The 13,210-nt window shown below is 44.5% G+C and overlaps 1 protein-coding gene across 1 annotated transcript in view; it reads right to left on the bottom strand.

Moving 5' to 3' along the window:
* POLN (DNA polymerase nu) overlaps nucleotides 1-13,210 on the bottom strand; it is a 419,903-nt gene that overhangs the window by 232,368 nt on the left and 174,325 nt on the right. The window contains exon 10 of the mRNA XM_029592374.1: nucleotides 12,172-12,255. Coding sequence (XP_029448234.1) covers nucleotides 12,172-12,255 — 84 coding nt within the window. The remainder of the gene's footprint in view (nucleotides 1-12,171; nucleotides 12,256-13,210) is intronic.

The following is a 13,210-nucleotide window of genomic DNA, read 5'->3' as shown; positions in this document are numbered from 1 at the left end:
GTTAGGCTGCGCTGGCGGTCCGCGGCCTCTCCTGCTGCTTGGGGGGAAGGGAGCGGAAGCGCCATGCATGGTCCGAAGATAGCAGGAGGCCATTGGCAGCAGGAGAGGCCCACCAATTTTCCTGCTTGGGGGGGAGGAGGGAGTAGAAGCTGTGCACAGGCTTGAATGTGTGTATGTGTGTGTGAGAATGGGAGCTTGAAAGTGTGTATGTATGGGTGAGAATGGGAACTTGAATGTTGTATGTGTGGGTAAGAATGGGAGCTTGAATTTGTGTATTTGTGGGTGAGAATGGGAGCTTGTATTTGTGGGTGAGAATGGGAGCTTGCATATGAGGGTGAGAATGGGAGCTTGAATGCGTGTATTGTGGGTGAGAATGGGAGTTTGAATGTGTGTATGTGTGGGTGTGAATGGGAGACTGAAATTGTGTATGTGTGGGTGAGAATGGGAGCTTGAATGTGTGTATGTTGTGTTTGGACATTGAAGCATGGGCCCTTGGTCACTGCAAGAGATGGCACCTCCCACAGGATGGAGCCTTGCGGGGACTTGCAGCGATAGGCTAGCTCCGAGCAGAGATGAACACAGAGAAAGTTAGTCTTTATTATACTGCAACATAGATGGTTACCCGAGGAACGGGCAATGATCCCAGCCAGAAGAGAAGATGTCTGATGGCAATGTTCCATCTGAAAGCTGCAGAGTGGAAAAGGCAGTTACACAGTCTCACCAGGTCCCGAGAGGGAGATGGGTCCAGTAGTGGTCCGCGAAATGGGGTAAGCCGAGAACCCAGGCTTAGATGGAAAGGCCAGAGAGAGTAGATCCAGTAGTGGTCCACGATACGGGGTAGGCCGAGGATCTATGTAGAGAGAGATGAGACAATGCAGAGACAGAACTGGAGCGGTAGTACTCACTCTGATGCTGGCAGTTATAGTAGGAGAGAACCCCCAAGGAGCGGAGGTCCAGGATGAAATAAGGCCCCCCGAGGAGCGGGTACCTGAGGCATCCTTGTTGGTAGCAGATAACCCCGGAGGGTATAGAGAAGCGAGCCAAGGTCCCCGAGGAGCGGGTACCTAAGTCATCCTGGAGCGAAGGTACACAGAGCGGAAGCGTCTGGTAATGTAGAGAGATCAGCATGGAGGATTCCTTGCTAACTCATATTAGGAATCATGAATGGAGTTTAAATATCAGAGCTTGTGACGTCATGAGGTGGGGACGCCCCCGAGGATCCTGCCATGATGCACGTAAAGGACGGGGCTGCGCACACGCGCGTGCCCTAGGTGACTCCAGGAGAAAGATGGCGAACGCAATCGCCCATGCCGGACCGGGGACGCCGGAGTGGTCAGCGTGGAGAAGCGGAGGCAGCCATCTTCCCAAAAGTAACTGAATCAGGCAGAAAAAAGATGAGCAATAGAGGGCACAGCTGTCTGCGACCGACTGGTGCAACAGTGTATGTGAGAATAGGAGCCTGAATGTGTGTATGTATGGGTGAGAATGGGAGCTTGGGTGTGTGTGTGTGGGTGAGAATGGGAGCTTTAATGTGTATGTGGGTGAGAAGGGGAGCTTGAATGTGTATGTGGGTGAGAATGGGAGCTTGAATGTGTTTATATGGGTGGGAATGGGAGCTTGAATGGGTGTATGTGGGAGAGAATGGGTGCTTAGGTGTGCATCTCTGTGTATATAAGAATGGGAGCTTGGGTGTGGGTGTATGAATAAGAATGGGAGCCTGGGAGGTAAGAGAATGAGAGCTTGTGTGTGGGGGAAGAGCATATGAGAGTGAGAGCTTGAGTGTGTGAGGGAGTCTGTGAGAGAAAGTATGTATGTGTGTGTCTGTGTGTGTGTGAGGAAGGGAAGAAGACAGTAGTAGAAGAGAGACACTGAAAAAAAATTAAGAAATGAGCAACAAGGGAAAAATGAGAAAAAGAGACCAGGACCAACTGATTAAAAAAATACAAAGATCAGACAACAAAGGTAAAAAAAAATAAATTATATATATATATATATATTTTGAGATTTTAGCAATTTGAGGGCCTCATTTACTAAATATTTTTCTCATAGACACAGATTGAGAGAAAAGCCTTAGTAAATCATATTCTGAATATGTCATCTTTGGGAATGTGCATTTCTTATATTTTTGTATTTTGTTCTTTCTTCAGTATTCCACTGTTCAGAGACTTTAGTTTCTCAGGCTTTCTATTTTGGTTTTGTCTGCCTGTTTCTGATTTGTAGTCTCTTATTTCTATATTAGGTAAAGATCAGTCTCTGTTTTGCCTGTGTATGTGTGACTGAAGTGCAGTATTTCTGCTAGCCTGTAGTTTCTCTGTAGCAGTCCAGTTTGTTCTGTTACTCCATTAGGTGATGTATTAATGTTCTAGGGTCTGGTGTAGTAATTGCATTGCTGCTTTTTCATAAGGTTACTATTATTTGAATCCTGAGAGTCAGTGCTGTGACTGTATGGTATGGTAAGGTTCTAGATGTGTCATTCTTTGCAGGATTTTGTGTTATTTCACAAAATAGCAGTGGAGGGATATTTTTTGCTGTGGTGACATCAGAATTTGAATATTTGTTTTTTTCATGTTAGTTGTAATGTGAATTGTCCTAGCTCTGCTCTGCACCTGTTCTAATGATTAATAGGGATGTGAATCATTTTTGAACGATTAAAATTGTCAGATAATTTTAAAATCGTCCTAAATCGTCAGAGTGCACGATACAATACAAATGCCCCTGATTTATCGTCATAAATAGTCCTAAATCGTTAAATAGGGCACGGGAATTATTTGGGGGAGGGCGGGAAAACCGGCACACCAAAACAACCCCTAAACCCACCCCGACCCTTTAAAACCAATTCCTTACCCTCCCCCACCCTCCCAAACCCCCCCAAAATGTTAAATTACCTGGTGGTCCAATGGGGGGGGTCCCGGCGCGATCTCCCGCTCTCGGGCCATCGGTGCCATTTTGGCTGCCACTAATTAAAATGGCGCCAATGGCCCGATAAAAAAACCCCCACCCGACCCTTTAAATCGACCCTCCCAGCACTGTCTAAAATCGTATCTAGGTGATGCGTGAGGTCCACCACCTTCGCACCAGGTAGGCATGTTACCAGGCAGTCTTCATGCCCACCAGTCACCCGGCTATCTACATTCCTAATAATCAAATCACCAACTATGATGGCTGACCTAACTCTTCCCTCCTGGGCAGTAGGCCTTGGAGACACATCCTCGGTGCGAAAGGACAATGCACCACCTAGAGAGCAGGTTCTTGCTTCAGGATCCTTTCCTGCTGCACCAGGTTGATGCTCTTCTTTCATGAGAACTTCTTCCTCCAAGGCAGCACCGGGGCTGCCAGTCTGAAGTTGGGACTTGGCTACTATGTCCCTGAAGGTCTCATCTAAATACCTCTCTGTCTGCCTCAGCTCCTCCAAGACTGCCAGTCTAGCCTCCAGAGATCGTAGCTCTTTGCAGCGCATGCACATGTACAATTTCTCACTGGCAGGTAAAAAATCATACATGTGACACTCGATGCAAAAGACTGGGAAATAGTCTATCTTCTGTTTATTCGCTGCCTTACTATTAAAAGCACAAACACACAAACATACTAAATAATATTCCCCAATAGTTAACTTCACCCCAATACTTTTAAAAAAGAAAATTTCCCAAGCAAAACTTACTGATTCCTTTCAGCCACCAGCAAGGTGATCCTCTCCTCTCAGTGCTCCCACTGGATTGTTGTCATGCCGTCACTTGTATTTGCAATAGGGATGTGAATCGTTTTTTGACGATTTAAAATATCGTCTGATATATTTTAAATCGTCAAAAATCGTTAGAGCCACGATACAATACCAATTCCCCCGATTTATCGTCATAAAATCGTAAATCGGGGGAAGGGGGAGGGGAAGGGGGAGGGCGGGAAAACCGGCACACTAAAACACCCTAAAACCCACCCCGACCCTTTAAAATAAATCCCCCACCCTCCCGAACCCCCCAAAAATGCCTTAAATTACCTGGGGGTCCAGCGGGGGTCCGGAACGACCTCCTGCAATCGAATCGTGTTGTCTTCGGCTGGCGCCATTTTGCGCCGCCATTTTGCAAAATGGCGGCGCAAAATGGCGCCGGCCGTATGTTGAGAGGGAGAATGTGAAACTTGACAGCATCAGACCTCAGATATGGTGTGTCATATTTCTGGATGAGTAGATATCTGTCTCCTAGCAGACAGCTAAGAGGCCTGATATTGCTTGGGAGCAGGCAGACCTCCATAGACTGGCTACCTCCCCTTTACTGGCCTGGCATGTGGATCTGTATAATATGTATGGAGGTGAACACTAGCTAGCTAGTGAACTAATGTACACATAATAGAAAAAGTACACAATAAAAACAGACAAGCAGAAAGTGTTCTTTCAAACCTGTGACCACTTTATTACACAACAAATGTCAACAGATTGAAAGCAAGTCTGTGGAGGTCTGCCTGCTCCCAAGCAATAGCAGGACTCCTAGCTATCTGCTCTTGGTGCTGTCAGGTTTCTCTAACCTATACAACTCCCTCACTCCTCCTTAATTGTCACACATCTGCTGACTCGGAATTAGAGCAGCCTGAAAGTAGAAGACATTTTGTTTAGTGTAGAATCTAAAAAGGATTTTGTCCAGATTGCCTATTAGGTGCAGTGAGGACCCAAGTAAGGGGCCCCATGATAAGTCTTGTAGGGTGATTAGTATAACTTGCCTGAAACACCACACAAGCTTTACATTTATTTATTTATTTATTTATTTACCGTATTTTCTATACCGATATTAGAGGGTACATCACGTTAGTTTACATCAAATAATAGGTAGAAATTACAATGAACAGGGGCGTGGAATGGGAGTACAGAGAACAATAAGTAGCATAACGGGTTACATGATAGAGAAGTAAGAGAAGAGAAGCGCAAGAAACAGGTAAATAATAACGTATCATTAAATTAAAACTGGTAGCATAATATTGTTGCAATGAGGTTGGGGGATATGTCCTAATCTGGGAAAGCCTGTTTGAAGAGCCAGGTTTTTAGCTTCTTCTCAAATTTGATGGTGCATGGCTCAAGGCGGAGATTTCTGGGTAGTGAGTTCCAACGGGTGGGGCCTGCAATAGAAAGGGCTTGCTCCCTTGTGAAGGAGAGGTGCGCATACTTAAGGGAAGGGGTGTGCATGTGCACTACGTACTCTCTATGCACTATGTGCATGTGCACTCTCTGTGCACTCTGTGCATGTGCACTATGTACTCTCTGTCCTGGACACCTGCAGCTGCACATTTATGATCCTTAGAGATAAAACACACCTAGGGCTTTATGTCATTTTCAAGTAGCCCACTATGTGCATGTGCACTATGTACTCTCTGTCCTGGACACCTGCAGCTGCATATTTATGATCCTTAGAGATAAAACACACCTAGGGCTTTATGTAATTTTCAAGTAGCCCTCTGACTGAAGACCTATGTTATGATAGCATTCAGTTCCATAACCAGATAGAAGGGCCATTTTTTGGTCAGTTATGATATATCTTCACAATGTTACGGCCAATAGTTTGTAATAGTGCACTATGACCTTTGCAGAGCTAGACAACTGATTGGTCCCCAACAGAGTGAAGACACAGCTACTGCACCTCTAGGCAAATATTTCTATACCTATTCCACCGGACGGCATATGGAAATGAACACTAGCTAGCTAGTAGCCATCTTACATACATGCCCATTTACCCAACAGTTAGCTAAGAGTACGCTCTCTGGAGAAGGCAACTGGAGCCAATACCAAAGCTCCACAGTAAGGAGCTTCCTGTTTAGTTCTTGATGTTTTCTTTGGGAACATACAATCAGCTTTTTGTGTATGCCGTAGGCCATATGGTCTTGCCTGCCTGAAAAGTGCTTACTTAGAATGGCCATTGGCACTCTATCATGCAAGGTCATGTGGATGCAAAACTGTTGACCTAGTGAATCCTTAAGAGAAAAAAGACATAATCAAAACATTCAAGCAGAAAGTGTACTTTCAAACCTGTGACCACTTTTTTACACAACAAATATCAACAGATTGAAAGCAAGTCAACATCTTTGGTAAATCACATTCTGCAAGGAGAAGATATATAACTGCACATGACATTGTAACTGAAATGAAGAGCACATTGAATGTAAACCTCTACATACATTGTTACAAATGGCAACATTACATATATAATATTGGTGTCTTATCCTTTTGCAGAATCATGATTACAGCAAAGAACACAGAAAACAGAAGTAGCACCCCAATAGCTACAATACAACTCTAATGTTAGAGCTGATAGCAGCACAACTATGTGATATTAACCAAAAGGCCCCCAGACAGTCCATGTTGAAAGAATGCACTCAAAAGGACAGCCTAAAAGCCAAAGCAGCAAAGGTTAAGTAGCAGGCAGCAGAACCAGGACTGAAATGCACAGCATGGAGGCCAAAGACCAGGACTGGAGAGCACAGCATGGAGGCAGGAGTCCCAGGAGAAAACACCACAGCATGGAATAAGGAGCCCCAGGAGAAGACACAGCAGCATAGAGGCAGTAGCCCCAGGAGAAGACACAGCAGTATGGAGGCAGCAGCAGGATGAGATGAGATGAGAAGAGATACCAGCATGGAGGCAGCAGCAGCATGGCTGAGATGAGATAAGATGAGACACCAGCATCAGGAGCAGGAGATGAGACATAATGAGAAGAGACAGAAGCTGGACCATGACTGGAGATGGCATTAAGGATGCTGAATAATGGGCAGAACATTGTGGAGGGCATTAGAAGTAGACAGCAGGACAACAATAACAGACAGTAGACCATCCCCATCACCTAGCCGGCACAGGTACTCTGTAGTCAGAACAGGCCCAGCAAGCTTCTTCCATCTAGCTGGCATAGGAACTCTGTAGTCAAGATGGGCCCAGAGGCCTTCTTCCATCCAGCTGGCACAGGAACTCTCTCCAGAGGAGAGCATTATAGGGCATCCAATGTGAACCTTCATGGCCCTTTTCCATACTGCGGCTTGCCACTTAGGGGTGGCATGACTTTGAGGGGCCTACCCCGGGTCATCTCTCAGGTTAGGGACTGCTATAAGGCAGGGAGTCTTGGGATACTGGGGAAGGCACAGGTGGAGGCTCTGGCATTTGTTGCAGAATCTGGGAAAAAATGCTGGTGAAGTTATTTATCGTGGTAGCCACTGGGTAAGAGCTTGTGTGTTGGCTGCCGTTGGTCACACAGGGCATGGGTCTGCCCATTCACAGCCCTCCTCAGGCATACTTGCTGTGCCTGTATGTGGTGGAGGTGGACACCATGGCTCCTTTCCAGCTGGTCCAGCTGCTCCTGCATTGAGGCCTGTGTCTATGCCAGTGCTGGTTCTGGAGCTGGTGCTGGTGCTGTGCTCATCATGACCAGAGTGGAGATTTGGGCCTCCAGAAGTGGCATGAGGGGGCTGATGGGCTGCTCCAGCTCTGTGCCTGCTGCCTCGTGCTGGCCATGTGGTGTGCTAGAGCGAGGTTGCGCTGGCTCATCTGTGTCCCATTGCAGGCTGGGTTCCTCCATGAATGCTGAAATGTTTAAGCTCACATTCATTGGGCTTGCTGAGCCAAGGGCTTCCAGGATCTGGATGTGCTGGGTTGGCTACTGCTGCTTCTCTTCTTCCTCCTCCTCTTCCTCCTCACTGAACTGTGTCTGTGCGTTCATAAGCAAGGGGGTACTGAAAAGTGTTGCTGCGTGGCTGGTCCCTGGGGCTTGACAGTTGGTACCAGCAGAATCCTGGGAGAAAGCTTTAAAAATAAAGAAGAAGACATAAGTACCAAAGTCAAGAGTACCGTTTGGCATGAGATGCGCAATTTTCATGTCAATCAATGTGAGCATTTCATGCCAAATGATATGCACACCTGAAGCAGTCTTGCCATTTACAGGTGAGGTCCACTTACTGGCTCTGGCTTGCATGGTGTCCAGCCGCTCAGCCATATCTTTGAACACATCCAGTCCCAGTCATTTGACGAGGCACTTCTCTATTGGCATGATTACAATCGGACAAGGGGCTCTTCTGCCGGTCTGCCAGGTGTATTTGTTGCAGTTAGCCACTTTTGTCTTCAACTGGCCCTTTATGTATCAGTACCTTGTGGGCTACCTGCTCCCCACTGCGAGTCATGTCATTGCACTTTGAGATAGCCTGGGCGATGGTGCACCAGATCTGGCCCTTTGATGCCCTTGAGTCTTGGCTGCATGGTTGCCGAAGAGTATGACATAATGTTCCAGGACCCCAGCAATGAGAGTCTCATTATTCTCCGGGCTGAACTTCAATGCCCTCAGATGAAAGCGCCCTGCTGCCTGGCTGCTTGAAGGGGGTGCCACATCTGCTTCCGGAAAGGTGTCCTTCCTTTCCTGAATCTCGTTCCCACTCCCCTCTGCCCTCCATTCTTCCCCCCACCCCCTACACTTACCCTACCAACTCCCATCCCCTCTGCCCTTTCTGTCTATCCATAGCCTGTCATCTTTCTCCCACCAGACAAGCCTGCCTATCCCCTTCCCCCTCCTGCCTCCTCCTAGCCCTTTCCCCTCCCTATCTCCACTCCTGTCCCTGCCCCTACTCTTCCTCCTACTACTACTACTCCTCCTTCCCCTAGCACTCCTGCCCATGTCCTCCCTCCTCCTCTCCTCATGCCTCTCATCTCCTCTCTCTTCCTGCTTCTCACACTCCATCCTCTCTACTCCTAAACACCACCACGCCTCACCACTCCTCCTCTACCTCACCATCATGCTTACCACTCCTCGTCATGACTCCTCCTCCACCTCACCACTATGCCTCACCACTCCTCCTCCGCCTCAACACCATGGCTCACCATTCCTCACCACTCTTCCTCCACCTCACCACCATACCTCACACAAACACAAAGACAGACAAACAGGACAAACTAACAAAAACTTTCACACACACACAGATCAAGACAATAGACAAAGGGAAAGGGAAACAAACGAGAAACAAGTCACTGGACACGTCATTCAGAACTTGCTAAATACCTCCAACCAACTACCACCTACTCTCCTCTCTTCTCTCCAAACGTCTGACACACCTTCAAAGCAGCAGCTGCAGGAAGCCTTTATATATAAACCAGAAAAATAATGTGCCATGCACAATTGAATGTACACCACGTAAAATGACATGTGACATGCTGAAGCAATGCAAAAACTGCCTATGCGATGCACTACACAGGAAATTATCCTAACCACTCCCATTTTTGTTATCACGGATGCTATTTCTGCTATATTTATAGCATTTTGATGAATCTAAGCCTGAGTTTGGTTAAGTCAAACAGCTATCCTAAAGTTAGCTGCCTATAATTAGCCAGCTAACTAATTAAGGCTTAGATTTAACATTTTGCTATAAATTTCGTGAAAATAGCACCCGTGATAAAAAAAAGGGGCATGGTTAGGATAATTGCAACATGAATTCAATTTATCACACCTGCCCAGGCAGGTTTTATTACAATGTGAGGCTGCTGGGGAGAGAGAGAGAGAGAGAGAGAGAAAGAGACTATTTATAAGGCTTGTGTATAAGTAAACTATTTACCTCCGTAAGAGGGGCAACTAGTAATTCACGGTGAGGTTTTGGTGGTGGGCTAGGTTTTGAGGAGCAGTTTTACATGCACAGCCAGAGGTTTGAACAGCACAGTAGACATCAGTGAAGATTTTATGTGATTTGGAGTCATGAAATGTACACAAAGATGAGCTTTGTACAATGTACTCTTGACCTAGCTTGATGCTGTTTGTACCTCTGACTGTGCTTGTAAAACTGCCTCCAAAACCTAGCCCAGCACCAAAACCTCCCTCTGTGTTCAGGTTGCCTCCTCTTACAGTGGTATAAAAAGTTGACTTATAGGTGTGTCTCCCCAGGGTCTCTCTCTCTCTCCCTGCCTGAAACGGGATTTGCGATAAATCTAGTTTAGGCCATAACACACAGCAATCGCAGGCATTATGCTGGGAAAAAGGTGTAGTTAAATCCCGTGATAGTGTGCGTTATGCTTAATAAGCACCACTCATTTTCATTTACTCCCACTTGAACAAATTTTTCAAATTTGCATATGCATCTTGCGATGCGTTATTTATCGCATGCATTATGGCATTATCGTGGGTGTTAGGGTCCTAACGCCTGCAATAAGGCCCTAACGTGATTTGATAAATGACCCCCTAAGATTGCTTGCTATATTCGATAGTGTGGCTGCTCTATTGAATATGGCTAACTTTGCTATCTGGACTGTGTCTGAATACAGACCGCAAATTTTAGGGTTTTAACACATATCTGCATGAAAATCCCTATTTGCAAATATGTTTAAACGTTAGTGCAGCAGCTTCTATAAATTTAATCAAATTAAACAAGGGATAAAAATATAATAAAGATAATACTTTTGAAGGCAGATTTTCTAAAGGTATAAAATAAACCATTAAAGTTTAGGTTCCCATGTAAGTGCATAATTGTATTGTGAGCCTTTCTTTGCTGATCACAGCATTCAGAGCCCTATCGTGGCACACTATTGCACTGTGAATCCCCTTACATATAGCTATTCACAGGCTAACATTATGTGGTTGGGAGCCCAGGAAGGAACGACAACCCTCCTAATATCTGTTGGGTTCCAGGAATTACATTTGCAATTATGTCCGTTTTAGACCCCAGCCCATATTGCCCTATGTGTGCTTGTAACTCTGCAGCAGTCAACTCCCTACACTAATGCAATGATTTTAGTTAGGCCCAATTTTGAAATAAAAGTCTAATATGAACTTCAGTGAGAAAGGGGTTAGGCTCTTCCAAATCATGTTCTTTTTAGACTTGGATTATAGTACTTGGTATTGCAGTCCATGAAGTTTCCTTTTACAGAACTCCTGTGAAGTCAACAGTCACTCAAAGAAAAACCTTATGGGGTCCATATTCAAAAGCCATTTAGACGGATAATGTAATAGTTATCTGTCTAAATGGCTCGCCCGGCTATTTTCAGCCCTTATCTGGCTAAATTCTAGCTGGGTAACAGGGGCAGGCAGGAGGCATTCTGGGGAAGAGCAGAGTTAGCTGTATAAGTTAACTGGCTAACCCCGACTTTGATGATCTGCATTGCTCCTTAGGGATGTAAAAAAGGTTTGTTAGGAACACAACAATTTTCCCAGCAACTTGAGGGCTGTGAGCTGTGTGTAGTGGATCCCTGCTGAGCTTGTTGAAGTGTTTCTACCATTTGTGAAGTAAACCTGCTGAAGTGTTTGTAATATGTATGAAAACTAACTGGAATATTCTGAACTGGACCTGACTGATTATGAGTACTATGATTTACCTGACCTGCTTTGGTGTTATTGGACTGAAGTGCTAAGAATCATCTGCCACTCCATACTTGTACAGAGTCTATGTGCTATGTGAAGTTAATGAGGTGGAAAGAACCTGCTTACCCTTAATCCTGTTATATGTTACTAAACCCTACATTGAACATACAAGAAAGTATGTTCAAGTATCCTTTGGCTAGCAATCTGATATCTACTCTCACCATAACTCTTTTGGCTGGCAGGGGTTATTGTAGTAGTGGTGGTTGTCTTCCTTTCCTCCAGGGAACTTAGCACTTTTTTCTCTGCAACCTGTATGATTTCTGCTGGCACCAACAGAAAGAAGATTCACAACAGAATTTTTTAAATAAAGTAATTTTGTATTATGTGTGCTTTACACAAGTGCAATGGCACAACCCCCAAAAGATTTTTGGTATAAATCCCTGGAACTATTTTATTATTCAGGGTAAGATAACAATCTAATGGTACTATAACAATAAGTAATAGGGAAAATTAACTACATAGGAACTGGTTTCCTAAATATATATACTGAGGCATTAATAATGTCCAAGAGGCAAGACTGTTGAATGGTAAAGTAAATTCTAAAAGAAAATGTCACAGTAAGAGTAGTGGATGCATGGAACAGCCTCCTAGTGGAAAGCAGGGGTGGAGTAACAAAAACAATCCTGGAATTTAAGAAGGTAAGGGAAAATGAGGAAAAAGTCAGAGATCAAGCTTGGTCTATGGTATTATAGTAGTTAGGAAAATGGGTAGACTAGATAAATCAAGAAGAAATGGTAGCAGATAAATCAAGAAGATTTATCTGCTACCATTTTTCTCTTTCTCTGCTACAAGTAAGAAAACAAAAATACCAGAAATTTACCTCTCTAACTTCATTACTGCTGGTCAGACGAAACTTTTGTCCAGCTACTTTATGTGCTTCCTGCTCCAGTTTTTTGAGCTGCAGCTGTAAGATTAATGCAATATTTAAATTTCATTTGATTTCCCAAGGTTAGTTTTCATTCTGAATTCCAATTTTACTGTAAATGTGTTCAATGCAAATAAAAATGAAAATTCTTGTGTAATAGTATTAGAGTCAACAATTTATCAAATATTTCTTTGTCTGATACTACTAATACAAAAGAGGTATAAGGAACTTCTGGTTTCCTTACCAGAAATATATACACTATATTTCTCTTTAATCGTTATAATTAAGCCACAATGTTTAACCCTCGCCAATTAGTCACTCTTGTAAATACTGTTACGTTCCTCTACTTTCTCAGCTGCTATCCTTCCTCCTTTGCCTTCTCCCCTCTCTCCCCCCCCCCCCTTTTTCGCTCCTGCTCCATTACCCACCCCCTGTTTTTTGTAACTTTCATCCTTTTCAAGTTTATTGTAAACCGGCGCGATGTGCTCGCACGAACACCGGTATATTAAAAGCTGTTAAATAAATAAATAAATAAATAAATAAATAAATAAATAAGGCATGTACTGGCTAACCGTGGAGGCTCAGAGAGATTTAGTGAAAAGAGGTTTGGGTTTTGCTTCCCCATGTGGGAGTTGCAGATGGTGGGCTCTAGCTGTTTATCATCACCAGGCACCATTTTAGGAGTGTGGATTTTAGTTAGGATTTTGGTTAGACGGGTTGTGGATTTTAGATGGGATTTTCTGAAGGTAAGAACTCTCGGTCTCCTGTTATTTATTTTTCTAACTTATTGCAAGGGAGTTGTCTGGTTTTTCCCTTTTGTGGGTCAGATTGTTAAAACGACCTATTTCTGATTGTTTTTTGCACTATTAATCCCATTTTGGAGAATTCCATTGTGAGACCCTTGATGAACTGTGCACAGAAGATTGGGGCATCCCATTGTGTGATTAAATCAAGGGTAGTGAAGATTCTGGCAGAGTTCTGTCACTGCTCAAGA

The sequence above is a fragment of the Rhinatrema bivittatum genome, chromosome 1, assembly GCF_901001135.1.
Source record: "Rhinatrema bivittatum chromosome 1, aRhiBiv1.1, whole genome shotgun sequence".
Lineage (NCBI taxonomy): Eukaryota > Metazoa > Chordata > Amphibia > Gymnophiona > Rhinatrematidae > Rhinatrema > Rhinatrema bivittatum.
This window is presented reverse-complemented; position numbering and strand designations above follow the sequence as displayed.